Source organism: Rhipicephalus sanguineus, chromosome 3 (assembly GCF_013339695.2).
Source record: "Rhipicephalus sanguineus isolate Rsan-2018 chromosome 3, BIME_Rsan_1.4, whole genome shotgun sequence".
In the NCBI taxonomy this organism is placed as follows: Eukaryota; Metazoa; Arthropoda; class Arachnida; order Ixodida; family Ixodidae; genus Rhipicephalus; species Rhipicephalus sanguineus.
This window is the reverse complement of record NC_051178.1, coordinates 224,292,169-224,315,549: the sequence shown is the minus strand read 5'-3', so window position 1 is coordinate 224,315,549 and position 23,381 is coordinate 224,292,169. Positions and strand designations below refer to the sequence as shown.

Sequence of the window (23,381 nt, the reverse complement as noted above, 5' to 3'; positions counted from 1 at the left end):
TATAGCTTACATTTTACTTTCTGTATCAGCAGCACATACCTTCAAACAAGCAACACTTAAATGTTTTATTGTAGCAAACACTATGTTTAGGCAACGTACACTGTCGTCCTTTATGAAAGGGAACACGCGAGCGCGCGGCCTGCGCGCTGCGCCAGCTAGCGTACAGCACCATCAAGCGGGAGCTCAGGAAAGCACGTCCGCTTTTGGCGGCATCGCCCGCTGCGCGACCGAAGCGGGAGCGTAATGTAGCAGCGCTTGTCCACCGGTCATGACTCGTTATTTTGTTTGCCAATAGATGACGCCAAAAGCGGATAGCGCTTTCTTTCGCTCTCGGTTGATGGCACTGTAGGCAGCCGCAGCAGAGCTCAGGCCGCGCGCTCGCGTGTTCCCTTTCATAAAGGACCACAGTGTACATGCACTGCGAGCCAACAGAAAAGCTGCCATTAAAAAAAAAATATATATATTTGGGCCAAGGTGTGCAAAATTAATGGCCTTCTTAGTATTGCCAACAAGACCTCATTCTGCTACAAAACAGCATAACATCAGGACACTTATCTGACCGCGATAACAGCTAACTAGGGTAAGACATCATTCCTCAATGTTAATTTACATGACAGCTATTAGCTATTGCACAAAAAGATGCCAGAGAATCTGAAACCTTTGCAAGGCAACGCTAAAGGATCACTGCAAGAGCACAACATATGTACAATCTACTTTTGGCTTGTCACTAGAAAATGCATCTTTGCTTGGCACACTTCTAGAGACTTATCCTGCAAAAAGGCTCAGTAGTAGCCATGCAAGCGTTGGCAAAGAGAGGCAAACCCTACCGTTACTGGCTTCTCCATCCCGCACAACAGGTGATGTGAGGGTTACCCACACAGTGACCTTGGGATCAGAATTGTTTGTCACCGACACAGCTGCATCCTGAGGGCTGGCTCGCACCTCATACTTGTCATCGGGGGAAACAGTCTGCAGGCAACAAAATAGGCAACAACTGGCAATGAAACCGCTGCACCACTAAAGTCTAGCCTTTATTATATTTTTTATTATATGTCCATTTGTGCAGAAATGCCAAGCGAGTTCACCTGCCAAAGAGGGCTACTCACAGCAAGATGCTTTGGCAACAAAGCAGCCACTCGTGCGAGCAGAGTTCGGCCGGGCTTCTCGGAACACATGACCACCAGGCCCACGGTCAGGTCACCCGCCAGCAAAAGGCCCTTGGCCAACACGCCGACACGCATGACACCCTTAAGCAGGCGCTGCGGTTGCTCTTCCTTCTTCCTGCAGGTTCAAAAAGGACGACTATACCACACACCACATTGCACTGGCATGTATTCAAGGAGCACTGCAGATTACATGTTGCAAACGACTAAGTACTGAGTCAAGGGGCAGTTACAGAATGCTTTGCAAGTTTGAAGACTGCAGAATTTGAGAAATGGCTGCATGTTCCTGCAGTCTGGTTCACTCAGACTTCCAGCCACAACTTACCACGAACTTCCGAATCAATCGCAAAGTTGCACAATTCGATCATTGCTGACTTCAATCATCGAGATGTTAGGGTGACGTTTTCTGCATTTATAGAGAGATCGCACAGTACCAAATTAAATCTACATTTAGTGCATGGTCAGTAATGCCACGTTTTGTGCACAAGAATGATCACCATGAGCTATCAATGCATAAAACTGCTCTCGAACAAAGCAATAAAACAGTGTAGGAGGCTGCACGGCTGTGACCCCTGCTTACTAACCCTTCTTCGGTCTTCTTGGCATCATCATCTGGCTTTTCGGCCTCAGGCTTGGGCTCAGTCCTGCAGATGTTAAAATCTATGAATGTAACTGCTGCGAGAGAGAGAGAGAGAGAGAGAGAGCTTCCAGGAGGACAAAGTAGCACTACTTACACCTCGGCAAGGGAGTCTGAAACCAACTTCAGAGCCTTCTCTGTGTTTGTGACCATGCGTTGAACCTGTCCAAGGTCCTCATCCTTGGGGTAGATCATGGAGTGTTTAGCAGTCACGTGGCGATCATCCACAGAGTCTGGACGGCGAGGCATTGGCTGAAACCAACACAAATGAACTTCTTGAAGAAAAACCACCTTCGAAAAGCACCAGCTAAGCTAAATGGAAGATGCAGAATTCAAGCGATTGACAGTGTGTCAAACAAGGGATTCCACAGACAACCTATTGACACGGGCATGGACAGGTATTGGTGATCGATTGGCAGCAGTCCATTCCTATACATACTACTTTCATGAGAATATCAGTAGCAATAAGCCATCGCTAGCATCCACCATTCAACGCTTGAGGTTCTGAATACTGTATTTAAAGGGGCACCAAGGAAAATCATTACGAGTCATTGAATATTTAATTTTTTGTCTACGAAACTACCATACTTTCCTGCAAGCAAAGATATGACTTCACTGCACAGAAAACTGTTACCCAAAATACCTCCACTGTTCCCCGATTTGAGAGGGCTGCATCAGCAAAATGGACAAGCTCATGCAATCCCCACGACTTCCTCCTCTACTGCCTTCCAGGAATTGGTCAATACGAACGGCACACAAGAGGTACCAAAGCAAAGAAAGAGTAGTGCCACTCCAAATTTTTCATTCACACAATTTTCTTGCTGACCAAAGCTTGGTTCTTTATACGAATTCGCTTTTAATATGGTCCAAAACAGAATGCCACAGCGGTTCAACCATGAAACACACTGCTTGTGCAGAATTACTTTCCAATGAAATGATAAGCTGCAGGATAGAGGTCACTGTTGGAACGAGTAATACACAAGCAAAAACCGAAAAAAAAAAAGATTCCCTACCAGCACGCACAACGTTCTTAGTACCTCCTTATTAAGAGCATGTGCAGACATTTAATAAAAGGGACGCGCAAGGAATGTTTCCTGGATGCCCCAAAATCAAAGGACTATGTGATCACCGAATTTCAACCTCTTGTGAAAAGTTGGGTCGCACATGAGGTTGCTAATGTAGTGTGCTCTTTGCAGTGCCACCTGCTCACTTGCTCAAACCAGGAACATTGACAACCACCAAATAAGAAGGCCAGTGCAATTTGCTGTTAACATTTGCCACTTTATAAAGCATGCCACAAACAATGCAGCCATCTGACTACACAAAGCCACGAACTGCACCAACTGTGTCAGTACCATGTGAACAGCCAGTAGTAGGCTGAAGAGCTAAATGTACCTGCACATGGCTACAACCACAGGCAATGCACTTGCAACCAAGTTGCAGGAGTGCGATGTATGCAATTCACAGTGCAACGTGTTCTTGGACTAATAGCTACATTGCTGTTCATGTTTCACCGCAAGGTGCAAGTTCAATCAGTTTTTACCAGGTCAATGATACTCTGCAATGGTGTAAACACGCAGCTTTCTTTTGCAGTGCACCCAAATGTAGTACCTACAAGCAGCTTGGATGCAATTTACATAAACATGCCTCAAACGCATGCATGCAATCGAATTGTGAATTTGCATTTGTTTCTCGTCAAGCTATCACTACAGCACAACAAGACTGGGATTTATGTTTCATTTTTCACTTTTCTACACCTATCTTGCTTCCTGCACTATAAACTAACATGAAAATATTCCCCAATACACCACAATGTTAACTCTGCTCCTTAGTTTGGATGTGGTACAAGGAAACATTACAGTGAGCACATAACTGCACAACTTACAGCGGTAGTGCAATGGTTAACTGCACCAGGCTGCATTTGCCAGCAGCAGCAGCCACTTGCCTGAGTACCCTCACCACTGGTGCAGTTATTTGGCACTAAAGGTTTAGTAACCAGGTTCTGCACTTACACAAACATACTTAGGTTGTCAAGCAGCAACATGCATGTCATTCTCATTGCGCCGCAACTAACAGCCCACGAATAAAACCTTAGTGCACATTATCTCAACACCAAGTAAATATAAAGTATGTAGCACTGTTTTAGCAGTTACCATTGCTATCTTAGACAACTGCCAACATTCATATTTGCTACACCAGGCTGCATTTACCAGCAGTGTACATAGACAAGCACAAAGAAAATGGCGGCATGTGGCCATTGTAATTCGGTACAACCAAACAAGGAAATGCAAAAAACCCTGACTCACAAGGCTGGATTAGGAGAATGGTGGCCGAATATGCCAGCGTGCACCGGGCTGTGCATTGCAGATTTAAGATGACTATCTAATCAGACTGGGTCGTTCTGGTTCGATCTTGCTGTGGCTGATGCTTCACTCTCTTTCATGCAGTTATTTTACTCTTTGTAGGCGGGCACCCCCAAGAAATCACTGAAAACCTTTAGTTGGCATAAAGGAATATGCACTTGTGCATTATACTTCATAGCATTTTGCACCTCAGTTATTAGATGCGAAGCATCTTATGGCGGAGTTCAATCCGGTGGTGGTGTTCGGCGTGACCACAATTACTGCGCATGCGCATATTCTCTCCACACACCTCTCCACACCCCCTCACCATTCCTCCTGTCTTCTTCCCCTCTCCCCTTTTCCCTCTCCCACATCCCCTCTCTCCCCTTCCCTTTTCCACTCTTCCTCTGAAATGCGGGCTAGACATGCCGAAATTCTCTCCTGCGCAACGCCGCGATGAGCACCAGCGCATGCGCGTCCCTCCCCCCACTCTCTCCTCTCCTACGCTGCCCTCCTCTCGCACGCCTGTCGACCGCGTTCCCCGCTCGCCCTGTGAGAATGGCCAGGCTAGAGGGAAGAAAAGACGTGCGTAGAGTTCCTCTTCGCGTTCCACGACGCGAGGTCAGTAGCATGCCCAACGAACGCCAACGGAACGCGATCGTGCAAGTGCTCCGGCTTTGCATCGCCTCATGGTCCCCTTTAGCGGGAAATGGTGTAATTTTTTTGATAAAATGTTGCAGACAGCTGCCCCACCTTTGAACACACTACACCTGCAAACAATTACAGTGGGATACCGGTTATGTGTGCATCTCATTTCATAATCTCGCAAGCTGTACGAAACATTAGTGCATTCCCGGCAAATTTTCAGAAGAAACAATTCATTAAAGACGTTGATTTTATGGTGCCAGCTTACACAAATGTCTGGTTTGATTAGCCCACTCACATAAAACTGCAAACACAGCAGTTGGCGCACAGGACAAGCTGCCAGTCTTGCAGCATATCCCTAATGCCACCCATTTTTCTCGAGTTGCTGCCCTGTCATTGTTGATTTCCTCAGCAAAGCAATGGCTTACAATCCCAGAAATGAATCGTCCCCATGCACATCCTACGTGTTGGGTAACTCCTATGCACGATATCATAAGTAGCACTAATGCATTAGGTGATAATGACAAAGTTAAAAAATAACATGGAGTTATGAAAACCAGCATCACAGCGAATTCCCTAATCTTTGCTGAAGGTCAGTCTGGTGAAGGAGCGAAAAAATTACGACAAAGACATGAGCTGAGAGAACGGCAAAAGGAGCAGAGGCAAGGCGAGGTGTCTGGAAATTTGGAGAAATCACGAAAATGTGGAGACGTGTTGCACAGTGTGGAGAGCGCTCTCAAGAGCACGAAAGTTGTGGGTGTGCTATCACCCCCAGCAAAGGCGACTGCCGTAACTTGGGCGCGGCCGCTGTGTTTGCAACGCACATGCTCGGCGCGTAAACAGAGACAATCGGCCAAGGTGAGGGATGCGGCGGCAGCGCCGCCGCGGAGAAGTCAGGCCGGCACATAGAAACAGCAGGGAGTCTTTTTGGGGTGTGGCGGCGCGCGTTGATGATGTTTCCTTGCGGTGGGTCCGGGGGACGATACTGACGATACCGCGGCTCGCTTCCCTTGGGCCCTCGTAGTGAGTCGTGCATCGGCGGCACCGCATTCGTATTGCATTGTATGTCTTACGTTGTCTTGAGTGTGTGTTGTTTTCCCAGTATTCATTGTCAGCGTATAAGTTTTAGCATGTTACTAATTCGGCCAGCGAGCTCACCGTATGTAAAGAAGTGTTTAATAAACGTGCACGTTTTGTTGCACGACCGCGTGAACTGTCTCCATGAATTCAGAGAGCAGCAGCGTTATCGCTCAGACCCCACAAAATGAAACTATCGCAGCTTATATGGCAGAACAACATGTACAAAGATTGTACAAGATGCAAGTTTTCATTCATGCATGCATAGAAGAATATGCATGTAGTCTGGACCTGAGTTTCCATGTGAGTGCATAAGACTTGCAACATGCTTGCCACTGAACTCCTGAAATGGTGTTTGAGATTGCACCACTGGCTGCTACCTCAGATCATCAAGGACGCTGCTAAACTTGCGACTATGCATGTCCCTGGATGTGCTAAATAGCATCAACAACATTCACGAGTCTGCCCGCAACGCTTTTGGTGACCTTACATACGTTACTGCACTCAAAAGAAACCTCTAGCACAGGGGCTCTCAAAGTAGCCTCTGCAAAGGGAGTTCCATGAGCAATTATGAAAGGTGACCCGATGACATTTTACTCCCATTACATAGTATAACAACCTCTGTCCTTAGGGTCCTTAGGGTATACCACTCTAATGACGGTGATTAATACAATCCACTGACACTGACTTTGAGAAGGAACTCTGCATTACTTTGTGGACTGAACGAAGCCATCGCACACTGTTTCCATGCATCAGGACAGTGAGAGACCCACACGGCATCGGTGTTAAGACACGTCGTAACGCACGCCTTGAAATTTGTGCTACTTGCGAACCCACAGTGGCCAAGCACTTTTAAATTCATGCTTGCAACTTGCGTGTAGTTTGTAACATGTGCATAAGAATCAAGTCGAAACTCTCCAAGCCTACAATCATGTCTGCCCTGCTGCCAACGGAGGACTGTATTTGTTGTTTAAACTGCTTTTTGTAAGGGACACACAGGGTGGGCACACTATGTTTGCACAGTGCAGTTTGTACACACTGGTTTGCCACTGCTGCAAGTCAGTTTTGTAAACAAGGCATGTGCGCGAGAGGCACTGTTTCATGCAGCGTACGGCCTACATGTGCAATGACTCAGCCTTGTGACCGGCATATCAACGACGTTCCGCAGCGCAACTGGAATGCAGCCTTTTTTCCCTAAAGAAAGTATACCCATTGTACATCTATGCAAATTCTCTTTGGGTGGGATGGCGGTGGCTGTGGGCTGAGCTTGTATTTCTTTCTTAGGTTGTAACAGATTGTAGTCCATAAAAAGGAAAGAAAAAAAAATTGCTTTGCAAATGGCATTTATTTGGCTTTATACAGCTGTCTTGCATAGCATGAAATGGGAATGCCTAAAAAATAGAGCTGTGCGAATAGCAAAATTTTGGGTGCGAAGCGAATTCGAATATTGAAGTGTGAGTGCGAATCGAATCGAATATTTTTCGAATATTTCTCGAATATTTCTAGAATACTGTTCGAATACTTCGAAGCGAAATTGCAGAAAAAAAAAGTTAGAGAGGATTCCTAAGCATATTCTTATGAGATAGCAACATGAAAGTGTTTCTTTTCGCTAGGTTGATGAAGCACTGGCGGGGTGATGTTTCATAGTTGTCTTATCAAGAATGAGGCAATGTAGAGGCCGAATCCTATTGATGTAGATGATCTGGTGCAACCAAAGTGTTGCCGACAACACTTTACACGTGATAGGCAGAGATGCCATTTCCTCAGCCCCACCTCCTCTTTCAACTTCTGTGGAAGGCCAACTGATGTGGCGGACAAGGGTGTGCTCCCTTCAAGTCCGGAGTTCCAAATCTGCCTCGTAGACGTCGATATATAAGAACATCTGAAATTTTGGATGCTAAAAAGCTTCGGCTTCCAATTTTTCGAACTTTCTGCCCAAATTTCAGGCCCAAAACAGCATTAATTGAGCCCCCAACTCTGCCACATCTTTCATCTCCATGTTGGAACCAGCGTTTTCTTGAGTTAGTACATTTGCGACGGTAGCAGAGCTTGAAAGGCAGCTTTGCCGCAATACCGGGGTGTGATGAGGTGAAGCATATTGAAAATCTAGCGACCACTTCCAATCGGACATTGTGTCTTGGCAAAGTTCGACCGTAACAGAGCTTGAAAAGCACCTTTGCCGCAATTCGAGAGTGTAATGAGGTGAAGCATATTGAAAATCTAGGGAGCACTTTCAATCGGACGTTGACTGTATCTTGGGAAAGTTCGACTGTAACGGAGCTTGAAAGGCAGCTTTGCCGCAATGCCGGGGTGTAATGAGGTGAAGCAAATTGAATATCTAGGGACCACTTCCAGTCGGACGTTGGCTGTGTCTTGGCAATGTTCGACCGTAACGGAGCTTTAAAGGCAGCTTTGCCGCAATACCGGGGTGTGATGAGGTGAAGCATACTGAAAATCTAGGGACCACTTTTAATCGGACGTTGACTGTGTCTTGGCAAAGTTCGACCGTAACGGAGCTTGAAAGGCAGCTTTGCCGCAGTACGAGAGTGTAATGAGGTGAAGCATATTGAAAATCTGAAGGGGTCACTTTCAATCGGACGTTGACTGTACTTGTTTTTGGGAAGTTCGAATAGTTCGAATAGTAAAATTCCAGTGCGAATCGAATCGAATAGCAAACACTATTCGAAAAATATTCGAAATTTCGAATATTCGCGCACCCCTACTAAAAAATTAAAAAAGTGCAGCGACAGCAGTCGAAGAATTCACTCGAGAACGCTTCAATTACTGACATAAGCCACATTATATGTACTCTGAGCTCTATAGCAGCAATAGCATGTTTAAGGGAAGATCGTGCCTTAAATACCTATTTCATTTCAGAGCAGATTTCTATGAAACTTTCACAGCTTATGTATTTTATATCCCAATTTGAAATATGCAATTATTTTATAGTACAAAATGTAGTTTTTAAAATATAAAACAGTTCATGTCCCTTGTTAGGAGCTTATTTATTAACTGCGAAAGTTATAAATCAGCACAGCACAGCACAATAACCTAGATTGAATACTGTATGCGCTAAAACAAGAATGTTACAAGCCCATTTGAACACATGGTATGCTGTACTTTTATGATCGAAATCCCAGCTTGACATTGACTCACAAATGTTCAACATGCCATTCCTTTTGTTAAAGTGGGCCTAGAACATCCATTCTTGCTTTACTGCATACAATATTCAATCCACGCTTTTCTGATATGCTAGTTTGCGTTATAACTCAGTTTAGAAATAGATCTTGCTCCTAACAATACAAAAACTACATAATATTTTAAAAACTACAAAATTAATCAAAACAATTAATTGCACGTTTAAAATCAGCAAATAAAAATATATACACCACAAGGTGCAATGAAAATCTTACCAAATATTTAGTATGCTATTGACAGGGTCTTTAGCAGAATGTACACCTTAAAATGCTATCATGCAAAACACTGTCTAGTGTGTTCTTTAAGATCTACAGACACCTGGTATGGTCTTTAATTTCTCGAAGTGAACTTCACTCCTTTAAAACCTATAATAGTGGAAATAAACACTGCAAAGAGCAACTACATTTTTGTTTTCTGCGCTCTTGCTTGTAAATGTTACCAGCGAATTACGCCACTCTAATGTGTCCCCTTTTTCTGAGGCAATATTCACTAGCGAGCGCAAGCTAGCTATATTTGCAAATGTTCCGAACTGTTAACTTTTACAAGCAAGGACAGCTGCTGGCACATAAGAAGCCAGCAAGGGAGCACCAGGCTTTAAATGTGCCCCACGTAGCGTACAACACCCCTCCAGCCCGCCACAGAAGAGGACCCATAGGAGGGCACTTCAAACAGGCAAGCCTGGTCTCGCACTGCATGATGTACCTGCCCAGACTGGGCCCCCACCCGCGTTGGGTGTGCGTTGCTGCCAATCTGGTTGTTGCCACCTCGGGGGCGATGCCTCCACCCTATTGGTGGTGGCGGCGGCGGCAAGGGTGGGCAAGGACAGTGGCGGGGCCACCCTACCATGGGTCCTGGGGGCCCCATCATGGGCGGTCCCCACGGTCGCATGGGCCCCATGGGTCCAAGGCCTCGGCCAAAGAAGCGACAACGGTCCATTTCGTCCTCAAAGCGCCGCTGCTCCCAGAAGAGCCTCTCCTCATCCTCCATCATCCTGGATAAGAAAAAAAAAGGTGCTTCAACTAAACGCCCCCACACTCACAGAAATACTCAACCACTCGGGGGAACTGCTTTACATCACATTATCACTTTTTTGTGGGGGAGAGCGAGAGCAAACAATAGGCAAGGGAAGGGTGGGGGATAGTTCAACTGAAGGAATGGAGTCCGGAATATGCCCCGATATTATTACTGATCTACGAGACGATGTTACCTAGGAATCCACAATAGAGCTCCCGCTATTCTCCTCTCATCCCTACTCCCCTTGACATCATATGCAAAAAAAAGGCAATGCTACATTTCTCTGGAAGCTTTCTGGGAAGACTCGCTGGAAAGACTACCAGACGTGAATCCTGGCTTTATCAAGTCCTTGCACACTGATTCTCCACACTACTGTGATCCTTAGGAGAGTGTGTATGGTATAGAAGTTTTACAATGTCCTTCACCACTTTATAAAACAGACAAGCAGATATACTGTAGTCCAAGAAAACTGGCACTTTGTTTCTGTTCCAAGCTAATATCATTCAAAACACACAGTGAAACTGAGTTCAAATGCTCAAATCCTCATTTTACGCCCTATGGTCCCAGCTTTCAGCCCAGCCCAAGGTGGAATTCATTCTATGCATTCCTCCCTGTGCTTTCTTCAGCAATAAGTAGACCAGTCTCTGCTGTACCAGAATGACAATTCAAAGAACCACTTTTACTAGAAATACAGCAATTAACACATTCCACACACATTTACAGAATATAGACACAATCAGGGATGCAGATAACAGGTTATCCAGTATACATAAAAATTATTCAGTAAATAAAACAATTGTAATGCTTATTGGAAATTGTACGGAAACAAAACAGCACCGTACTGCACGCACATCTGACTCCTATTCACCAGCACATTGAGCACATCAAACATCGCACCCTTTGCAAGTTTTTTTTTTTTTTTAACTTGCCCACAATCATTTAGGAAAGGGAATTGATCAAGGACGTGTTTTCTTTGTGTACCACCTAATGAAACAAACAGGCAATGAAGCCAAGAAAGGTATAGGGGATGTTATTTGTAGTCTTGTCAGTATTGCAGTAATTACGATGAAATAAAGAAGTTGAAGAGGACGAAAAGACAACTTGCCACCGGCAGGAACCGAACCTATAAAGTCCAGAGAATGTGTCAGATGCTCTACCAATTGAGCTACAGCAGTGGTCGCTGTCCCGTCCACTTTATTGGATATTGCTGTGCATGTAAACGTACAAGTGTAAATGTAGCTGGCTCTCATTGAATGATCGCGAGTAGTTTATAGATGTCGGTGATCGTACTAGTACTCAGAAATATACCACACACGCACGCGTGTGCAATTAATGGACAAAATGTGCTGCGTCTCGTGACAGCTAAGAGCCCCTTCCCAATTTTTGTGCACTTTTCCGCATGACACTAGTGTACTGCGGTGAAAGACTTAAAAAGCATTTGGCATGCAACACACCAAACCATGAAATTTTCTAACTGCTGTCCTTGTGTTATGTTTTCTTTTTGTAACGGAGCTGGGGCCGTATTTTTAGATTTATGCCATGCTCATAAAACCAGGAGTCCCCCAGACAAATCAGGCGAGTCGGCAGGTGTGCGTTCCCAAACAATCGTGCATGTTCACATTTCGAGGCCTAGCTCTTTTGCCAAGTCCATCGTTCGCTTCCTCTTTGGGTACTCGTCCTCCTTTTGTAGGGTGTCGAATTGCGAGACATGACTTGCTTCAACGAGATAAGCAGGTGTCAACAAACAGCAACATTGCCTAAGCGCAGCTAGCGCCACCTGTAATCTAAAAGTGAAGGCACACGAAGGTGCATAAGGACCCCCAAGATGAGCGCTTCAAGATGCATCAGTTCCAACTCGCCCACCTCTCTACTTTACTCCAAGTTTCGCGCCCACTATCTCAAAGGTTATGACGTCAACCAGCCAAACCGGCAACACAGCATACATGCCCACATTCCTCGCAGGCAGCACCTGTTCGCATCTGTGGGGCACCGTACATGCATATCAAACGTTGTGAGTAAATATCGGTTTGTAACAACTGATCTCTAGCCCACTGTAGGCTAAAAGGGCTTGGCCGGGGCCAAAGAAATATTCGTATTGCCCCAAATTCCTATAAGGCATGATGTTATCAGCGATTCTAATGTATTTCGTGATCCCCCTTGAGGTAGGATAAATCTGCTTGACTGTGCTAGTTCAGTAGCGAATTGATCAAGAGCATCCATAAGCTATCGACAGAAACTAACCTCATCTCTTTCCTCCATCGCTCATCCTCGTGAATTTTCCATGAATCATCCTTCAGTTGTCGCCGAAGGCGCTCCTCTTGCAACTTCCGCTGACGAAGGCTTGGCTTTATGTCAACGACAAGGTCGGGATTCACTTTTTTCTGTGAAAGAGAAGCTGCACTTGTACAAGCATAGAAATGAATGTTTTTGGTGGCGGATAATGTTTCTGTTAAAAAGCTGTTAGAATTCACACTGACCACGCAATGACTACGTCTTGTTTCCCAGCATCCATTTCTATAATTAGTACACCACAATGTCTTCGAAAATTATTTTGAGCCCACATTAAAATGAATAAGATGTGCTAGACAAAAAAGAAATGCCTTGAAATAGTGGTTCTTGCCATCTTATAACCTGCCCAGAGACGTAGCATGAAGCTTCAGAACAGCAAAGCCTTAGCAATGTGCCATGCAGTGTGACAAGGTTTCATCCAGACCAGACACGGCATCCCACAAATGCATTGCTCTACGCGAGAGGAGAGTACTCATGCATGGACCCTGTCACACTGTGCCTCATCCAGCATTAGAATTAAAAAAGATTCAGTCCATTCTCACAATGCTAAGACATTCTCGTTATACAGTAGACGGGATAATTCGAACTCGAAGAGACCTCAGGAGTGTTCTAATTGTCACAAATTCTCATAAATATGACTCAGCAACGTACCAATAGTGTTCCGATTTTTATTGTTTCTCAATGCCACAGCAACATCCCAGACAGCTTCGCATGATTGCCAGTAGTGTGCACATGTGGACAATTAAGCAACGAAATGTTGTATCCTGCGGCAGCTCGTAGTCCCGTTCCATTCTTACGTCATGGTACACAACGCATTTCATTGACTAATCGCCGCACATGATACCAGTGTACTGCAGAAAAAGTGGCTAAGAAATGTTTGGCACGTGAGAGACCAAGGCCAGGTGGCCTTTCCTTTCTTTCCATTAGGTCTGCATGCAATTGTTGGCACAGCAGTTAAGCTAGTTTGGCTATTTCATGGGCAGGCAGTTGGCTTTATTTGAGACTCAGTGACATAAAAATGAGGATGTTCAGCCGGAAGCAACAAAGGCAGCAGGTATTTCTAGTATGGACGAGCAAAAAATTTGAACTAATCCGAATTTGTGCAATGGCGAAGTTTGGATTAGGTGGCTTTAAAATACATTGAAAACGTAGTGGGCCAACCAAGAATTTAAGATTTGTTTGAATTATCAACAGTTTATTGTAATATTAAAATAATTTCAAACCTTGTATTGGAGGCGATGCCTTCGACCTTTCATGTGCATTTCCTTGGCATTGGGGTCGTTGAAACGGCACTCGCACAACTTGCACTGGAAGCTGATCACCTTTCCTTCATCATTGCGCATCTCTTCAATGTAGTCCTGGCCAACAGGCTGCATATCATGGAAGAAAAATGCTGTTGTTCAAACAAATTGCTTTACAAAAGGTACACACAACACATTTCACTGTACATTCTAAGGCAGGGGTCCTCAAACTGGGTTCTGCGAAACTCAAGAGTTCTGTGAAGGGCATGTTAGGGCTCCGCGATTGGTCAGAATGAATGCTACCCATGCCTGTTGTACCCCCATTAACGCTAATTTATTGATTTAAACAAGAAAATTCGCATTGCATTCTGCATTTAACGAAGTGCCGTCGCGCGCCGAATCTGCACATCGGGAGTTTGAGTAACGGCAGACCCAAGATGGTAGCAGCACTAAAGACTCGTAGTTGCAGTGCACGCCACGAAGTTCATGCAATTTGCAGACCTAGAGGGACTGAGAGCGCAGTTTTGTAACACAAGCATGGGAATAGATTCAGAAATTCATCAAGCCGAGAAACGATAAACTATATTGGCTGTTTAAACAGTCTTGATGGGCACGTAGGCATGTTATTTGTGGCTCCAGTTGCGTCTACGTTCACGTAGCACAGTTTTTACACGGTGATTTGCCACAGCACTACGTCAGTTCTGTAATCAAAACGAGCGCTTTGATACGTGCGCAAGACATTGCTTCATTCCAGCTGTGGGCTATACAAGCATTTAGGCTTGGCCTCACGGCCATTTCACAGTGCGGCTAGCATGTTTTTTTGTTTTTTTTGAGAAATATACCAGGCTTCTCTACGTCCACCACTGTTTGTGGCACACGGTGCCTAAAGGATGAGATGGGCATTCTCACATTATCACAAGTCTAGGTATTATCCAGTGTTCCACATCAAGAGTGATGGTCTTCAGAAATAAAAGTGCAGCAGCATTAACATTTTGGTTGCGCATATCTGGAAGCGTTATGTCAGGTCTTGTACCATTTTAAAATTTTTTCACCATGGTGAAAGCAAAATGTCTCACTTTACCAGACGCTGTATGATGATAGCACTACCATGCAAGGTTGCCCGCCCTGTAAGGTTGCACTGGCTATGGCTGGAGGTCGTGCCATTGTCAAAATCCATGCAGAAATTATGATTGCCAATCTCGAAGGCCATGTTTCTTGGCTACACGTAATGGCTGCCTTTTGGCTTTAGCCAGTCAAATATACGTTGAATGTCGACCATGGCCAAACCACAGGACAAGCCAAGCCACACTTGGAATCAGATCGGTGTGGCACTCATGGCAGGCATTCCAGCGTTCGTGTTGTGTGCGTTAGTTGTTTCTGTGGCTAGGCCTGATCTATGTCTCACGCTTTGTGTCTCTCTCTCTCTCTCTGTTTGGTGCGAGACCCGATTTGCTGAAATGGCTTCGACGCTAACAGTTTCATCTGTGCCGTCGGGACTAATGAAGAAACGCGGCAGCTACGAGACACTGGCGATGGCGAAAAGAAACAATTACAGTCGAGTCACTGACCGTTTATTTGGATGCTGAAAATACAGACATGCTCATTTATTAGGACGCCTTCGCTGCACTGCCACTTGTCCCATTGAAGTAATGTAAACTCACGACCAAAATTTTGGATGCTCCACAGTGCGCTAGTTGTTTTTTAAAACTCAGACTGGCTGATTAAGGGGAGATGCTACTCGAAGACACTTTTTCTTTAATATTCACCCTAGAGCAATGAAACTTGAGTTGGTTATAGAACTTTTTATGCTGATTTCAAATATATAATTAGTTTTCTTGCAAGTTGCGTACTTTTAGTTCTGCAACATGACAAAGTGAAAAACTTAAGCCTTTTGCCCCCCCTCTTTTCAGACCTAAACTTCAATAATTTTTTACAATTGATAGTTCATAATGTTTCAAATAAAGTGTGGAATGCAAATAACTAATTAGGAAGTCCATACAAAATATGTACTAGACGTGAAAAATTTTAACATGGGAAGTTCATATTTCTCCTACCCCAGTAAAAGTTTACATGACTTTTTTTTATTATATAATAAGAATATTGAAACTTGAACAAGATAATTGCATTTCTCGTACTTTGGAAAATATTTGGAAAAAATTTCATGCAGATCTGAGCACCAGAAGTACCCGAAAAAGGAGGGGCACATTGACAAAATGGCAAAATTTGTGTTTTGAGAAAAACGAGTTTTAAAGTCCAAATTGCATGTTTATTTATCAAAGATGTCATTGAATGCGACAAAATTTGTATACAAGAAAGAACATTTCTCCTTGTAGTGGCCACTGCCATTAAAATGCGCCAGCACCACAGGTTTCGCCCTCACGGCTCTTTCAGGCTGACTCTTCGACAAGAGATTTTTTCTTCAGCGCACGCCGACGAGCCCTTGCTTCTCCCGTTAGTTTTTGAGACATTTTTTTCTGGTGTGTGCTGTCCCGTGATGTGCCAAGAGCAACCAGATCATGAGGCAGGAGCACGCCAAGCTCTTCCAGAACACGTTCAAAACTGGAGTGCCCTCGATTAAACCAACATGTTCAGTGCTGTCATATCAGCAATCAACGAAGACTCGTCGTCCTGTGATTTTTCTTCGTCTTCGAAGAGTCCGATCTTTTTCTGGGAGGCACTCACATATTCGAATGCCGCGGCAAACTCGTCGGACGCATCGGCGTCACTGCCACTACGCCTAGCGGCAGCAGACGATCTTTTCGTGGTTTGAGTGTTCGGCTTTGATTTGCGCCGGCGTCCTCTAAATTTGCGCGCCGCGTGAAACTTGACAGGCCGGTGACAGCGCTTCCTATGGCTTTCTTCATCCATAACGGATAAGCACTTGAGAAAAGCGCTGTTCAGCTGCGCTGCTCGACGAGACACGGATCCTGCAAGTAGGCTTCACAGCATACACGCGCGCAGCGGCCAACGGCGGCTCCCGATCCGTACCACGTGATTTAAAGCCAGTTGCGGCGCTCGAAAAAGGCGGCAAAAGTGTGCTTCTCTTTATTATTTCTTGCGCTGCTGCAGCGCGGGAAACCGTCGCTATTTGAAGAGTGAGGCTCGGCTCTTCGCCTCATGCGGTCGACAATGGCGAGCGGCGGCGCATTATCAGCGGCAAGGTGCTCGAAGATGTCACACTTTCGGCCTTTTGACAGCCACCTTGTGCTCTTTAGACGCAATTTTAAAGCATTTCCAGTTGAGTCTCGACATTGATTTTATTTTTCAGAACAGTAGAGGTACTAATTTTAACAAAACAGGTGAAAACAAAAAATCGATGATTTTTTAGAAAACTCTCGTTTTTCGACCCGCGTCTCCCCTTAAGTGCGATGTCGACCGCCATGACAGCGATGTTTACAATATTTCTGCTAGGTTGCCAGCACCGAAAGATTGCACTGGCTATGACTGGAGGTCGTCCCAGTGTGATTCACACAGAAATTATAATTGGTGATCTCAAAGGCTACCGTAGTTACACGATTGTAGGTCGACCCGTTTTATCTTAAATTGAAATCCGAAGTTGGGGGGTCCACTTACAAACGAAACCGAAACTAGTTTAGGTTGAAAGGTCGACTAACAACCAAACCGAAAAAAAAAAAGATAAATCTGGCACGCGGTGGCATGATTACAACATTGTGTTTATGTTCTGGCTCTACCTTAAACATATATCGTATTTTCTTTTGTATAACCCACACCCTCAGCAACGTTTTGCAAAAACTTTTCTAAAAAAATGATTCCCGGTTATTGCCACGAAGCCACCTTTGCACACAATTTTTTTTTTGTTGTGCAATTTTAGGGGGTTCCACCTACATTAGAGTCGACTCACAATCGTGTAAATACGGTATGTGTGTTGGCTACGCGCAATGGTTGCTTTTTTTTTTTGCTTTTTGGCTTTAGCCAGTCACTTATCCATTGAATGGCTGCCACAGCCAAACCAAGCTTGAAGTCAGCTCGGTGCGGCGTTTGCAGTCTGAAAGGGGCACTGACATAAAATTTCAAGCTCGAGATGTGTCCTCCATTCGATTGCTTGGTATGCATGAGTATTTTTGACCAAATTTGAATTGCGTCCGTCACCTGGAAGTTATCTTATTTTGAGGGCAAAGAGCGTACAAAAATTCAAAGGGGCTTTCAGCACCCTGCAACATCGATGCCACTGTGACGTGTTCGGTGTGGTGCATATCATCCTGAGCGACAATGTGCTACTAGTGATGATGTCGACGATCCATGTTTTTATCGTGGCGCCGACGTTTGGAAACGCTCTCACTCTTTATGCCTGATCTTCGTCGCACCACTTTCAATGATTTCATGAAATTACGAGATGCAAACCACCAAGAAAAGACAGGCAAAAGAAAGTAAAGAGCATAATTCGACGTGTGTTCGTCAATCAGCATGTCGGGGAACTGTTGTGCCAATTATTCGTTTCAGCCCTATTTGAAATAATTGAAGCCGTGAAGTACCAATCAGCAGACCAATCAGCAGACCATCTTTGTACATCGCATTCCTTGTGAGCTTTTCGCTTGCACTTCCCCAGAGAAATTTCAGAATCTTGCTCCTCTATCAGTGGCTGAGACTCACGAACTGCTCTTAATCCTTAGCTGATGACTGCTCTTTCAACTTCATGATATTCTCCAAAGACTAAAATCTTACTGCTGCTGCCCTCATCGCCTTCCTTATGAAAATTTTCATTTTATTTTGCTTCCGTTCTTGTAGCTACTTCTCCCTTGATGCATCTCTGCATTCGTTTTTCCTGAGTGTGGCAGAACGCGCCAGTTACCCGCAACGAAAGAACTTTGCATTCACGAGATGTGCAGCAGCTGCTTCCATGAGACCCTTCTCTTTCACAAACTAACAAGATTGTCGACCGTCACAAGTGCTTTTCGGAGGTCGATTACCAATAGTGGCGATGCTCCAGAATGCTTTTTTTTCTCTCGCTGCTTCTGAGGCGACTTCGAGAGGTAGGTATGGAAAAAAAAAAAAAAGAAATCATCGTATCATCGTTGGGAGCAGAGGAATGCTGCACTGACTCAGTTGTTGATATCCGTCGCATAGCCGCTTGTGTGTACAAAGGAACACAACACGTCGGCATCGGTCACTACAGTTGAGCCCGACTATATCGAACCCGTTTATATCATATTATCCTGTATATCAAACAATTTCTAAACACGGGAAATTCACATTGAGAATATATAGCAAAAGTTACTGTTACATCGAATGAAAATAGCAATGACAACCGATATATCAAGCTCCTTGTGCCTCAGAAGTGCCCCAGCAAGTTGGCTTTCCATCGCGGTGGCGGGGAAAACTGCCGGCGCCACCCTAGAAAAAGTGGTTTAGACCCGGCCGTGCACGGGTGAGCACCCCCCTACAAAAAATGATCCTGGCCTGCTTGCAGCGCTTACAGCCAATCAGAGGCCGTCGTGCTTATTCTGAGGAGCGGAGGCGGTACAAGTGAGCACCATTTTTCTTTCTTTATGCTTGCGTGCCTGCTGCTGCCTCTTTTCCTAGAGTCCTCGTTCAGTGTGGTCCTACTGGTGTTGTTGCCTGTTGGCACTCTGTGAACTTCCTTGGTGCACTCTTATCATGGCTTGTGCAAAGGAGCAGAATTTGCCGTTCGCCGCGAAACTCGAAATAATAAATAGAGTCGAGTGCGGTGAGAAGGCCGACGTCGCCGCCGCGTACAGATGTCATGAAGGAGGCAGCCCAGAACTGCTTCAGGCATGCCGGCTTCCGCATGCCTGGTGATGACACCCCAAATTCAGATGACAGCACTGAAGACACCGCTGGTGTTTCCACCAAGTTTGGAGCGAGCTGGCAGAGTTCCCGGGTGCTATCGACGGATCGACATTCGACGAGTTTCGCGATGATACTGCCGCGAGTCTTATATTTCATGAGTGTAAGCTTCACCCACAAAGACTGTGGGCAACGCGCTGCGCAGGCCTCGCCGTGATGTGTAGGAAGCTTCGCGATTGTTTTGGAACAATCTGTTAAGATTGCGCGCCGCACGAGAATGTTCCAGCTTTGTCGAGAGATAACGCCGCCACCAGCGATATCGCTGGAAAGTTCGATAGCGCCTGTATAAAAGCCGACGCGCTTGACTGCTTGTCAGTTGATCGACGGACGACGCCCTGTTCGCCGCTATCATTGTACAGCGTGTATTGCTGTAGTTCTAGTTCTCATTTTCCCGGCCACGAGTTCGGCCAAATAAACAGTTTCATTCTGCAAACGCCGACTGCTGTCTTCGTCGACGTCACGACCACGTGACAATACGAATTTCAAGGATGTTTTGGACGGACTATGTTATAGAATACGTTATGATTCGGGATTACACGAACATTTTCTTAAGCCGTCGCGGATGATACGAACGCGCGACTGACGGGCGCACGCGAACGAGGTGACACAGTTGGTCTCTGAGGGGAAGATAAGCCACCGTGGCTAACGCGTGGCTGCTGTCCCTTTTCATACCCACTTCCCTTCACCTCCAGACTCTGCCGGCCGAGCGGCAGCAGCCACTGGCCCCCCTTTCCACACCCGCCTCCCGAAACCTGCCAGGCAAGCCAAGGGAAGTCACATGCGTGACATGGTCACGTCACCCATTAATTTATTTATTTTTCGTTGCTACACCGCGCCTTCGCGCAGAGCGACCCCCTCTGCAAGCCGAATCACCATCGCCATCACAGGCTGATGCGCATCAGTTGTCTCAGGTCTGTTCGCTGCTGCCGCTGCCGTGCGTTACGTGCTACGAGGCCACTGCATATGAACGTGACGGACGCAAGTTGAGTGCGCACAGGAAGACCGAAGCGTTCGCTGTTCGACATGCCGCGGAAACGGAAGGCCCTTTCATTTAAGGAGAAAATTGATATCCTGAAGGTCGATGAAAACCCGAAGAAGAAACGTGTTGACCTAGCAAAGGAGTTCGGCATAGCATCGTCGACGCTGTGCACCATTGTTGGGCAGCGAGACGCTGTGTTGAAGAATGCCCAGCACTTCGGCGGAAACATCAAACAGGCGAAGACGGCTACACACGTGAAGCTGGAAGAGGTCCTGCTGACATGGTTTCGCGAAGTGACAGCCGCCGGCGTCAATGTGGATGGCAAGGTGCTACGCGAAAAGGCCGACAGCATCGCGCTTTCCCTTGGAGTTGAAAATTTCCAAGCTTCCGGGGGATGACTCCATCCTTTCAAAGAAAGACACGGACTTGTCTATAGTGTTTGCGGTGAAGTAAAAAAATCAGCAGTCAGCGACTGGCTGAACACACTGCCGGCGCTGATTTCCCGACTACGCACCATGCGACGTATTTAATGCTGACGAGGTGGGCCTCTTTTTTAATTTGCAACCGGAGAGGAGCTTGTGCGTGAAGGGCCAGGCTTGCCAGGGCGGCCAAAAAAGTAAAGAAAGAGCCACCGTGCTTTTTTGCGTGAATGCCGACGGCTCGGAGAAAATGCAGCTGACCGTCATAGGCAAGTCGAAACAGCCACGGTGCTTTTGATCGGCGGAACGTTTACCTTCTTTGTACAAAGGGAACAAAAAAGCACGGACGACTGCGGATTTTTTCCGCAAGTTCCTCACGTACCTGGATAGGAAAATGGAAGCAAAACACCGAAAGATTTTGCTTTTCGTAGACCAGTGCTCGGCCCATACGAAAGAGACGACCTTTAACGTCACCGTAAGATTCCTTCCTGCGAACACTAAGAGCCATCTCCAGCCACTGGACGCGGGAATAATTCGGAATGTGAAACACCATTTCAAAGGACTGTTAGTGAGGAGTCTCCTCACAAAAATTGATCACAAGGATGACAATTTGCGGATCAGTCTGCTCGATGCGACACAGTCCGCCTTTTGCATGCCTCTACAGCGCATGCGCGGCCCCCTGGCGGCGACTCTGCGAAACGATCTGTGCGGCGCCGTCGCAGACGCACGCTGCCTCTCTTCTCGCCGCGGCACTGGCGATGAGAGTAGTGTTGGCATGTGCAGGCAGCACAACAAACATATTTATCTATATATCTGGTTCGGTTAGCGCGATGCCGGCTACGTGTGCTGCTTATGGATGCACTTCCCTAGGCGTGCCCGGCAGCAACATTCATATTTCCGCTTCCCATCGGTGAAACGTGATCGTCAGCGTCGTGAAGCGTGTATCAGGGCTGTCAGGCACCAAAATGAAGACGGCAGTCCGTGGCAGCCTTCGGATTTGGCAAGACTGTGCGAAAAACACTTTGTTAAAGGTATGTGTGCTAATTATTGCTATAATTTAGGTGGCGTACGCGAAGAACATGCCACGTTTTCTGCAGGACGCGGAACAAGTGTGCGCTTTGTGTCCGGCTCGTCGTACAGCAGTTCAGTAGCGACGAAGCTCTCGCTACGACAGCAGCAAAGTGTGGCTAAGAGCCCCTAGGTTCGCTTCAGTTTCAACATAACTACGCTGTTGTTTACTTCGGCGTCGTAAAAATGGTCGCCGTAAGTCCTCCTCTTGAACATAATGAATGCCAAAGAGTGCAATTTCGTCGCCTGTCATTCACTGTTCAGCGAGAAAGAAAGAAGGCACTGACTACGGTGACGGGGCCCGTCAGCGCAGTACCGTCGTAAAAGTCATGGGGAAGAAAGAAACATCCATGTATTTTGGCTGTTGACGTAACTGCCGCGCACCGATTCATAAATCTTGCGGCGTTTTGCTTGTGTTAGTGAAGTTTCAACGTGCTTGCTTGTTTCTGGTAACCTTAGTGCGATGTTCATGGATTTTGCAGGTTCGCCGTCCAACTCGCTCAGGCACCCCGATTTCGTGCCATCACTGCTTGTCTACACCGATGATTTTAAGAAGAATGATGCCTTTCAGCGCTATTCACGCACGGCAGCGCGAACAAGAAAAGGCACGAAACCGCCAAAGCAGAGGCCCGGTAGTTCGTATGACTAGTAGGAATGACACAATAAAAAATTATATTGACCCGGCTGGGCAGAGGCAGCGGCAAGCCAGTACGTCTCCTGTGGTTTTCCTCACGACTGCATGCACGATGTAGTAGCCACCCTTCACTGAAGGGAGGCAAATACTTCTCAGAAGTCAGTATGTGGACGTGGCAGTCAACTCATTGAACGTGAGGTTGCGCATGTACCCTTCATCGCAGAACTTGTCCTTTTGTGGTTTGCCGCAAGCACTGTCAACCACTTGCCACCATGAAAGCATTCAACTGCTTTTTGCTCGGCATTTTCATTGAAACCGGCTCCATCCATTGGTCACGGAAAAGAAGCTGTCGGGTATGTAAATACTCCCAGGGGGCTCCATGCCTCATCACAACGCTCAGACGGGGCCTCTCAGCACATGTGTCGCAGCAATAAAGCTTCGTGCTACGTAGCAGCACTGGTGGCAGCGGTGGCAGTAGCAGCAGACGCGCACCCCGACGCCGCAAGGTTTGTTTTTGGTAGTGTCCGCAAGAGGGCGCCACACAGACATGCAAAAGGCGGATCGCGAACTGTTTTCACAAATGCGGATTTAGCACGGGACCGGACGTGGTTTCTACGGGAGTTAATCAAGAGCCCGATGAGGACTTGGTGACTGAGGGCTGGGAGAGTGAAAACTGAAGCATCTGCTCAAGACTTCGTCACCGCAGACGACAACGTTGCGACCTGCGGGTTAAGGTCCATTGAAGACCTGGTGGACGAAGTGAATGAAGTAGAGTGATATTGCTAGTGAAGACGTCGACGTGTGTGACCAACTACCATCGACAGTGGAAAACCTTCATGCTCTCGACAT

At 46.2% G+C, this 23,381-nt stretch overlaps 1 protein-coding gene across 3 annotated transcripts in view; it reads right to left on the bottom strand.

The window, feature by feature from the left end:
- The window catches only part of LOC119388344 (zinc finger RNA-binding protein), an 87,150-nt gene that overhangs the window by 37,889 nt on the left and 25,880 nt on the right, over positions 1-23,381 (bottom strand). For 2 of the 3 annotated variants that reach the window (XM_037656050.2, XM_049413913.1), the window contains 7 exons: positions 13,589-13,735; positions 12,318-12,457; positions 9,765-10,053; positions 1,898-2,052; positions 1,748-1,807; positions 1,107-1,281; positions 828-969 (listed from right to left, as the gene is read on the bottom strand). In XM_037656050.2, coding sequence (XP_037511978.1) covers positions 828-969; positions 1,107-1,281; positions 1,748-1,807; positions 1,898-2,052; positions 9,765-10,053; positions 12,318-12,457; positions 13,589-13,735 — 1,108 coding nt within the window. The remainder of the gene's footprint in view (positions 1-827; positions 970-1,106; positions 1,282-1,747; positions 1,808-1,897; positions 2,053-9,764; positions 10,054-12,317; positions 12,458-13,588; positions 13,736-23,381) is intronic. The other variant, XM_037656052.2, reaches the window with a different exon arrangement.